Raw genomic sequence first — 11,272 nt, forward strand, 5'->3', positions numbered from 1 at the left:
CAGAGGCGGTGTAAAGGGATTTGTTCACACAGGCCTGTCTGCTCGAATCCCCGGAGCTCGAGTGACCGTCTCGCCGGCTCTGAGCGCTCATACTCACAGGAAAGGCTCGTATCCTCATCTTGGTGTCTTTTTTAGTGCCCCCTTTGCTGAGATTTGACATGTCTGGCTTATTCCCCGCTGTTGTCTCCTTTCACATGAAAGTCTTCCCTGACAAAAGACGGGGAATACGTATAATGAGGCAGCGCTGAGCCCCCGCTTGACCTTCTTTACGAGTCTCACTCTTCGGACTTGTTGACAAGCGCTTCGCGTACTGCTACTTTTCGGGCTCCAAGAGATGGCGGACGCGCAAATCTCACAGATTCTCAACGCCGAGCTAACTCACGCGAGATCTTATTCATCATATTTACAGAGTCTTAAATATCCTTCGGATTATCTAGAATATATCCAAGCTTGAGTACTTTCGAAACGAGTAACTTGAGGAATAACTGTGTTGCAGCTAAAGTAAATGTTATTGGCTGATAACTGTTTCCTGTACGTCAAAAAGTCTTCCCGAAGGAGGCGCTTGACGGCTCAGGGGCCTATCTTCCGTTGAGTCATATATTCAAATATAATGACAGTTTGTCTTATTCGAGAGATTAGTGTACATTTATTATTTATGTTTTAAAACTTAAATTCTTCCCCTCAGCAATAGCTATTAAACTAATCAATTCAAATTTTAATTGTATTAACACAAACGATTCTAATTGGTCCACCCGCGCTGAGAAATGTAACACCTGTCACGTGACAGTCTGTCATCGGAGACGATAATGAATACTAACGATATGACACTTTAATAGCCATTATTTGAGAACACAGTGAAATAGGACTATTATTACTATTATAAATTATTGTAGATATTATAAAGCCATGACTGACCAATCAGAGACAATGTCCGGGCTGCGTTAATATACTTGTGGCTGTTACTTTTTTCTCTCTTTCAAAAACAAATATACAAAGACGCAAGTATACATCATGGAGGGTGAAACATTAAATTAATTTACAAATAACATTTTTTTAAATATTAGAGACGTTTTTATTCTTTTCTTGTTTCTAGTAATTGAAATCAATGAGTCATAAAATATATTAAGATCTTCACAGAAAAAATTAAAAGAGGGAGTAATAGACATATTGGCTTTATGTACATGAATCATCACCTTTAAAGTGTTATCAACTACCTCTCATCTAGTGTTGCAATTCAAAAAAAGGATCATAGATTCAACTATTTTAATTATTTTACTATATATTTTAAAAACCAACATAGATACCTGCTTCCAAAAGTCTTAAGAATATTTACAGTTACAAAATAAGTTTTCTAAATTAGAAAATGAACATTTAGGTGAGACATCTTTTCTAAACTTGTTAATGGAAGTGTTACGTACCTGTGCAATATCTTACCTGTGCAAAATAAATTTCCAGTAAAAATATATTAGATGCAATCATATTTTTTCAGTAGAAGGTATGTGAAAGAATTGTTTCCACTTATGAGTGCTTTTGGGTAACAGTTGACATCTCGAGTAAGACATTTTCAAAATGCATGAGGTAAAGCAGACAACACAAATTCCCATAGTATGAATGTGGAGAGAAATTATGTTTAAAGACTATTTTCCATGCTTCTAACGATTGCTTATGAAAGTTTGATAATTTTATGGAAAGCTTACTGTATCTTTTTTTTCAGATACTTTTTATTGTTTCAAAACATTAAGAAAAAAATGTGTTACACACAGGTATGTGCCAAAAAATTAGAATATCGAGTGTAAATCCATTTTTTTCAGTAATTTGTTTCAAATAGTGAAACATGATTTGTTCACTACACATAAAGTGAAATATTTCAAGCCTTTGTTTGTTTCAATTTTGATGATTATGGATTAAAGATAAAAAAATAAAAAAAATCCAGTATTTCACAAAATTAGAATATTTCATGTGACCAATAAAAAATGATCTTAAACACATGTTGGCCATCTGAAAAGTGTGTTAATGTACTGTATTATGTCCTCAGTATTTTGTTGGGCCTCCTTTTGCACTAATTCCAGCATCAAGGCGGCGATCAGCCTTTGACACAGTTGAGGTGTTATGGTAGCCCATGTTGCTTTGATATTGGCCTTCAGCTCGTCTGCATTTCGGGGTCTCTGTTCCCTCATCTTCCTTTTGACAATACCCCAGAGGTTTTCAATGGGGTTTAAGTCAGGCGAGTTTGCCGGCCAATCAAGTACAGTTATTCCATGGCTATTAAACCAGCTACTGGTAGTTTTGGCTTTGTGGGCAGGTGCCAAATCCTGCTGGAAAATAAAATCATCATCTCCAAAAAGCTTGTCGGCAGCAGGAAGCACGAAGTGCTCTAAAATTTCCTGGTATACAGCTGCGTTGGCTGTGGACTTGATAAAAGACAATGGACCCACACCAGCAGATGACATGCTCCCCAAACCATCACTGACTGTGGAAACTTCACACTGGACTTTAAGCAGCTTGACTGTTGTGCCTCTCCGCTCTTCCTCCAGAATCTGGGACCTTGATTTCCAAACGAAATACAAAATTAGCTTTCATCTGAAAACTTGAGACTGGACTTGGGACCACTGAGCAACAGACCAGTACTTTTTTCTCCTTAGCCCAGCACAGACGCTTCTGACGTTGTTTTTGGTTCAGGAGTGGCTTGACACATGGAATTGTCCGGCTGTAGCCGCTGTCATGCAGACGTCTGTATGTGGTGGTTCTTGATGCACTGACACCAGTCTCAGTCCACTCCTTATGAAGCTCCTCCAGATTTCTGAACCGCCCTTGCTTGACAATCCTGTCTACGGTCATCCGTCACTTGTGCAACTTTTCCAGCCACATTTTTCCCTTCCTTTTAACACTCTGTTAATATACTTCGATACTGCACTCTGTGAGCATCCAGCTTTTTTGCAATTGCCTTTTGAGACTTTTCCTCCTTATGGAGGGTGTCAATGATGGTCTTCTGCACAAAAGTGAAGTCAGCAGTCTTCCCCATGATTCTGAAGCCTACTAAGCCAGACTGAGATAATTTTACAAGTACTGCTCACTGCAGAGCCAAATGGCCTCCAGCTCCACCTCTCTTGATGTCCAGCTCCACCTCTGAGTGAACAAATGGGTGGAGTTAGGTTAGGGATAGGGTAAGGGGTAGGGTTAGGGTGTGGTTAGGTGTCTATCTCCACCCATTACCTCCAGCAAGGGGGAGTTGGAGCTCCAGCTCGGAGGAAACCTTTGCAGGTGTTTTGCGTTAATTAGATTGGGACACAAGGAGCCTACAATGTTGAACTTTGTCATGATATTCTAATTTTGTGAAATACTGGATTTGTTTTTTTTTGTCTTTAATCCATAATCATCAAAACTGAAACAAATAAAACCTTGAAATATTTCACTTTGTGTGTAGTAAACTAATATAACATACAAGTTTCACTTTTTGAAACAAATTATTGAAATAAATGGACTTTCCCTCAATATTCAAATTTTTTTGGCACATACCTGTATATACTGTATGAGTAACCAAATACCAACCAAAAAACACCCACCCTGTCCCCAACAGAGCCATAAGAATATATACACATATGCAAAAAAATAAAAATAAAATAAAAAGGGCAATTTTGTAAAATACATTTAGACAATAACAGTTCAACACATATAAATTCCAATGAAAGTGAAAAATATATTAAAATAGGTCATAACAAACATAATTCACGTATTAACACAGTCAACTGTCATTAAACACTTGAGTATGATCACATTATTTGGTGTTACTCAACAGTCAGTCCCAAATCTTGTAAAATGTGTGCATTTTTGGTTTGATTAAGTTAGTCTTTCCATTGCTATACAATAAGACATTTCCTTAATCCAGAGTGACAAAGATGGACCATGAATACTTTTCCAGTGAATGGCAATCAAGCGTTTCGCATGCAATACACACAGGTTTACAAACTTCTGTAAGTTTACTGTATTTGAAGTCACACGATAGTAGAAAAAATAACCCACCACACTTTAAAAAAAACAAAAAACAGATATAAAACCATACAGATGTACTCTGGGCTAAGCAATGTTTAATCCAATTGATTTTAAATATAAAATTAAGAGTACTAAAATCAAGGACAACTCTCTAATAAAAGTTCTAATAAAAGTTTTTTTTTTTTTCACATATTCAGTTCTGCTTTTTCTAAATAAACTTAAATAAAGCCCTGTTGATATCTGAGCACATTTTAGGGTTGGCATTTAGAGATTTAAGCCTTGGAGAGTAGAACACGTCTTTTCTACCTACTTCTTGTATATTTGATGCAAACAAAAAATTTTATATCAGGTATTATATTACAATTTTTTTTTTTCTGTCAAGGAACAAGACGTTGTTCTGAGAAACGTTAGGTTCATGTCAGTGACCAATGACACTACAATGGAATATATTTTAAATAATTATTATAAAATACATTTTTTTTTGAGAAATAATACAATTAAGGTATAAAGGTACTAGGGACCAACAAAACCAACAAACAAACAAAAAATAAAAATAGTTTACACAAGCACAGAGGAAAACTTTAAACATAAGGGCAGGTCTGTCCTTCAACCACAGCTGTTTCAACAGAATTGCAAGTTACCAAAATGTCTATTCAAGACAGTCTGAGGGTTAGATTTTTTGCTGAAATGCGACTTTGAGGTGTCTAAATGGCCAGTTAAGTATTTAAAATTTCACAAACAAATTTTGTGTTATTGGAAATTGATATTCACCCCAAATTTCACACCGCACAACTCTACCTTGTGGAAGAACAGAACCATTACATTAAATAGAAAGACAGTATTCAAACAACAGTGGTATGAAAAAAAGGTTTTATATGTTGTAGATTTATTAGATAAAGCTGGTCAATTTATTTAACATAATTCATTAATGGAGAAATTTGAGATTAAATGTTCCTTTAGAGAATTTAATACTCAAAATATGTGTAAAGCCATCCCTACTTCTTTGAAAACAATTAATAAAAAACACCCTCACTTGTTCAAATATATTAGTTAAATTGGAGGAATACATATTGGGGACAAAAATGTAGGAACAAAGTTATACGGAATGTATTAAAAAAGTTATTTTCAGACTTCAATACACCTTAAAATATAAAACATTTTGATAAGGAAGTATTTAAAAATACATTTTGTAATTATTTTAAATGGCCAATTCTACCTAAAATGAAGGATATTCAGTTTAGAATGAACAATGTTTATCCGGCTTCTGACATTTTACGGAAAAGATTACATTATGAGGTAGATCTCTTTTTTTTTTTTGTGTGTGTGTTTAGAGGTGCCTGAAACCATTGAACATTTTTTTTCTTGTCCAGTCACATTACAGTTTTGGCATGATATCTACAGCTGGCTAAATTGATCTTAGTAATGATATTTCATCCAAAGTGTTGGTTTATGCAGATGTTTTTTCCAAAAAGATGTCATTGATGTAAACATTATTGTTACAATACATAAAAGTAAGTGAAATAACAGTAAACTCAAAAAAATTAATGTAAAAAATACATAGAATCTTTAAAACACTTATCCAAAGATAATCAACCCTTTTGTGAATTGTATAAAACCATGTATGAGTCTCTTTCATTTTAAGAATGGTAAGATTTTGTATATTTATTTATTTATTTATTTATTTATCCTTGCAACCCTGGGGAAAGTGTCTATTTTTCATATGCATATTTGTTGCTGTTGTAAATTGACATTATGCAATAAAACACTCAGGAATTTTTTGGCTGACTGACAGAGAGACTGGAACAGAACAGCGCCCTCTTCTGTCAGTCAACCACAGCTGAACCTCCAATAACCGCCGACAGGTGGCGCCACAATAAAGTCAATAAGAAGACAAAAAGGATAATTCTTTGTCTTTTTCACATACACTACCGTTCAAAAGTTTGTGGTTGGGTAAGATTTATTTAAGTCACTTATTGTAACTAAGGCAGCATTTATTAAATACAAACAGGTATATACATATACACATATATAGGCTATATATATATATATATATATATATATATATATATATATATATATATATATATATATATATATATATATATACATACGTGTGTATGAAAACAGTGTTTTCTATTTTAATATATTTAGTAAAATGTAATTTATTCCCTGATGCCAAAGCTAAACTTTCAGTATCACTACTCCAGTCTTCAGCCTGGTTCTCGTGTAAGCATGCTGAAAGGTGAGGATGCTTTCAAAAAGTCAAAAATAGATTTAATTTATAATTTAATTTCTATATTAACCACCCTTTGCGTTTAAAGCAGCTTTTGCATACACTTGCACATAGTTTTTTTATGTATGGCTTTTAACTTTTTATTCAAATGAATCAACTGAATTTAATTCTAATTAAGAAAGCTTGAATAAAAACGTAATTTTAGACATGTTTTAAAGCTTTACATATTATATTTACATGCATGTATTTATATCCATTTTTATTCATAATTGCTCATGTGTAATGTCGGTTTAATCTATCACTTTACTCACATTTAAATGGTCCATATCTCATACACAGAATAAAACCTGCAAGGCACATTTTAATGAGAAAAATCTAATTTGAAATTTAAAAATTTACTACGAACAGATTTTGTGTGGCGAGTCAGCAGAGGGTCTTTAATGTCTCGGTAGGGTCACGAGCTCTCATTCATGCTGGAGTGCGGCTCGTGCTGCTTCTCATGTAACTCTGGAGCGGTCCTGCACATTCGAGATTTTGTTAATCGTCCATGTAGAAAAACTATAGTTTGTTGCTGGATGGAGCGATATTGCTGTTTTTTATTAAGCATGATGTTCCTGGAGGTGATTGGTTTATCCATGGATTATATAAAGAGACAATAATTCATTTTCATATGCTCAAGGAAAACAACAAGACAGAGAAATGGTAAGCAAATGTCAATTTTATTTAACTAAATGCCATGTATTTTGCTTTTTTGGTGGTGTGTATACAGTATACAATTGAGTGCGCATAATCGATAATCCTCACAAAGTGTAATTCAAAATACGGGAAAAAAAAAAAAAACGGTGAAAAACCAATACGGAAATTCCTTCATATTAATATAGTAGGTACACTTGACCTATTTTTCCTTTTTTTTTTTTTTTTGCTGTTTACAAAACTTTACATCCCCATGGCTTTTAATAGTGGTGCATCCCTTACAAAAATTAACTATGGTTTTACTACAAAAAATAAATAAATAAAAAACAAGGTTACTAGTTAAACCATGGTAACCATAAATTATTGCACTTTTACTATAATAAAACCATGATTATTCTTTCGTCTGTCTCTCGGTTGTCTAAAAAAATGGGCAGAATATGCTGGAAAAAAATGGAGAGGATTTTTGTTTAGGACAGTGAACACCTTCACTCAGGAAAAAAGGGGGGTGGATGCGGATAATGCACATCTATCACAAAACATACAAACAATCACTGATTATTATGGAAGCTACAAGTTATAATAAAAACCAATGGGATCTAACTGCTCTGGGTTACTAACATAACCTTGGTTCCCTGCGATAAGGGAATGAGCGTTGCATTGCACACTTATGGGGGAACTCCCCTGCTGAAAAAACCAGCATATGCTGTTTTTTTCAGCAGGGTCCTGTTTACTCTGAATATTGAAGCCTGATTTGTTCACATTCGTGTAGCTGCATGAACAAATGGCACTTCAATCCACTAAAAAGGGGTGGGAGCGCCATTTCTGCAAAATCTTTTGACTGATAGTGTCAGTCATCGACCAAGGTTACGTTAGTAACTGGAACATTTTCTTTCGAACGGATTCTCCCGTTGCGTTGTATGCTTATGGGGAGCCCATCCAATAGCGCTGTGCTATAAGCAAGTGAAGAACAAAGATGCTTAGCCCCGCAATGAGGGCTATAAAATCTAAGATGGTGGCTCAGTCAGACGCAATGGCTACTCCGGGGTTAAAGATGGTGCTTTTTTTATCTTTTAATCTCATTTCTTCGATTCCAAATAGTCTTACTTTACCGCAACATGGCTAAACTACAACATCCCGGACTCACATGCTAATCTGCTACAGAGTTGATAGAGATTCATCACTGTCTGGTAAGACTTGTGGAGGTGGCAAATGTGTGGCAATGCTGTAGTAGTATCAAAACTGTTCAAGGCTGGTGGTTTATGAGTTTATGTTTGTGAAGTGTTGACCGTTCTGTCTGCTAAGGGAGTTAACAGCCATTATCATTGTCGCCATTATCATTCCCCCATGTGCCAATGCTAAGGATGCGCTTCACAAACTGTACAGCTTTATCAGCAAACCACAAACCCTGATGGCTTTTTGATCATAGCTGGTGACTTAACCACTCAAACTTCAAGAGAGTTTTGCCAACATGTAAACTCTTCAACAAGGGGAAACCACACACTAGACATTGTTTATACAAAATCTCTGTTTTGCCAACTCCAGCATACAAACCACTGATCAAACTTGCCAAACCAGTTAAAAAACACATCACAGTATGGCCAGATTATGCTACCTCAGCAATGAAGGACTGCTTTCAGCACACAGACTGGATCATGCTCAAAAACAATATGCTCAAAAATCAACAAACACTTTAGTGACCCCAAAGACACTCAGACTCTGTGGCAAACCATTCAGACCATCACTGACTACAAACCCCTGCACAGGCCAGTGATGATGACACATCCCTCCTGGATGCACTAAACCACTTCTATTCACAGTTTGAGATGCAGAACGACACATCTGCACAAAAACTACACAAATCTCTCAGCAGACGTAAGGAAGACCCTTGTCCTGGATTAACCAATGAAAGGCTGAGGGCCCTGACAACAAACTTGGCTTTGTACTGGCAGCTGACAGATGTCCGAACAGATAATTTTAACACCTTGCTGAGCCAGGCAGTCATCCCTACATGTCTTTAATCCACCACCATAATTCCAGTACCAAAGAAGTCACCTGCATCCTGCCTGAATGACTATCGTCCCATAGCACTGACCTCTATAATGATAAAGTGCTTTGAGAGGTTAGTCAAGCAATACATCATGTCCAGACTTCCAAACAAGCTGGACCAATTCCAGTTTGCATACCATCCAAACCGTTCTATGGACGATGCAATATCCTCCACCCTCCACCTGGTTTATATTAGAATGTTGTTAATTGACTTCAGCACAGCATTCAACACAATAACCCCTCAGCAGCTTATCAACAAAGCTATACCTGCTGGGCCTTAACACCTCCCTCTAAAATTGGATCCTGGCTTTTTAACTAGAAGAAATTACTCAGTCCATGTCAGCCAGTCATGCCTCTCTCGGAGTTGGCTCAGTCGAATTGGCCAAGGGGCTGTGATAGCAGCTGGATCAAATCTGTGAACCAAGTCTGATTCCTCCAGAGTCTCCATTGTCTCCATTGAAGCTGCATTGTTCCAGGACAGTATGTCTGCTCCCTGGTTCAGTCTGCCCGGCATGTGAACTGCTCTCAGTGAGAGTAGTTTACACTGTGCCAATAAGAGGAGGCATCTCATCATCCTGTAAAGGCAATGTGACCTGACATTGCCTTGGTGACCAGGAGCCAAACAGTCATCCCCAACCCATGTTGGATGCATCTGTTGTGACCACGTTCCTTCTAGGGGGGGGGGTCAGTCCCAATGGAACGCCTGTTTGAAATAGGTGGGGGGCCTTCCAAGAAGCCACAGTTCTGACGCAGAGGTTTACCTTGAGTCAAAGACGTCATGGGACGGTATCAAGGCTTTAAGCCAAAATTGGAGGACCGCATACAGAATCACAGAGGAGGTGGCTAACATGAGGCCAAGCATCCTTTGGAAAACTGAGGGGATGAGAAGTCCTGAATCAGAATGATGCCACTAGCCGCTGAATTTTCAGTGAGCTAAGCCTGCATCTGGGCTGAATTGATAATTGTCCCCAGGAAGACGACTTGCTGGCTGGGAGTCAGAGACCTCTTAGCTAAATTGACTTTCATCCCAAGACACTCCAGGTGGCTGAGCGTAGTTTGTGCACTGATGTGACTAACATGAGCCGATCATTGAGGTAACTCAAATCAGGAGTCTGAGATCAAGGATGGGCCAGAGTCTGCTATCTTTCTTGGGAATGAGGAAATAGTGGCTGTAAAAGCCTGACTCACATTTGTAGTAATGAAAAGAGGAACAGTGCTCTTTTAATTATGTGAGTGGTAGTATGCTTGAACAGAGCTTCCATCGCCCAGATCTAAGCAGGGCGGATGGAGAGCAAGTGCAAGACTTTTTTTAAGCCAGTCTGGCCTTGGCAGGACCTGGCCCTCTCCTCTTCCTCTCTGCGTTGAGATCAGAATGGCTGCTGTGGCTCAGAGTCCTATGTTACTCTGGAGTGGGGTCCTTGGCTGTTGGAAAACAGGTAGCGTTTAGCCGTTTTAAGAGCACTGTTGGAGCCCATGCTCAGACTTGAGCTGATGCTAGGCTGAAGATGGTGCAGGCTTTTAGGCTGCCAGAAGGATAGAGCCTTTTGGTGACTTGAACCAGTCGCTGAGCTGGAGTGTTTCAGCAGGAAGTGGTGCATAGCCCACAATGATTTCTTTGCTGCCCTGAAATGCTCTGCAAATCCATCCACTGCAGGGCAAAACTGTCCAATGGGGGAAATGGGAATCGAGGAAGGTGACCTTGTCAACGTCCTTGATATCTGTTAAGTTCAACCAAACAGGGCGCTCCATCTTTGGCAAGAAGATTGTTGATGCCATTTGATGCATCCTGTATGCAGGTACCACTCGTCTAAGCAGCTGCTGGTTCTTCAAGAACTGACCAGGTCCAAGATGAGATCTTCCACGATTTTTGTAACAAATCAAACTAGGTTGTTGTCCAAGCTGGTTTATGTTGAATCCTTAAGGGTAAGGGTGTTAAGGGTCTTCACCGCAACACACCCACTCCTTTGCATCTGAAGTTGTCAGCAACATGGAGTCATTGGCAACAGCTTCCTCCTCAGATGGACCGAAGAAACTCAAGCCACTCGCAGCAGATGAGGGGCGCTGATCCTCATGTGTGGCAAGTTGAGGCATTGCAGGTAGAGTGAAGCACATCAGAATCAGAATGAGCTTTGGTATGTTTGAGGTATGTTTACACATACTAGGAATTTGTTGTAGTGACAGAAGCTCCACAGTGCAACAGAATGACAGTGACAAGACAAGACACAGATTATAAAGTTTGGAAAGAAACTGTTCCTGTGCCTGGTCGTTCTGGTGCTCAGTGCTCTGTAGTGCCTATCAGATATGGGAACA

At 38.1% G+C, this 11,272-nt stretch overlaps 1 protein-coding gene across 2 annotated transcripts in view; it reads right to left on the minus strand.

The window, feature by feature from the left end:
- The window catches only part of cul3b (cullin 3b), a 32,331-nt gene extending 31,880 nt beyond the window's left edge, over window positions 1-451 (minus strand). Inside the window, exon 1 of one of the 2 annotated variants that reach the window (XM_073817486.1) lies at window positions 98-451. In XM_073817486.1, the coding sequence (XP_073673587.1) occupies window positions 98-160 (63 nt within the window). In that variant the 5' untranslated portion in view covers window positions 161-451. The remainder of the gene's footprint in view (window positions 1-97) is intronic. The other variant, XM_073817487.1, reaches the window with a different exon arrangement.
- Between the last annotated feature and the right edge of the window lie 10,821 nt (window positions 452-11,272).

This window comes from Garra rufa, chromosome 14 (genome assembly GCF_049309525.1).
Source record: "Garra rufa chromosome 14, GarRuf1.0, whole genome shotgun sequence".
Classification (NCBI taxonomy): Eukaryota; Metazoa; Chordata; class Actinopteri; order Cypriniformes; family Cyprinidae; genus Garra; species Garra rufa.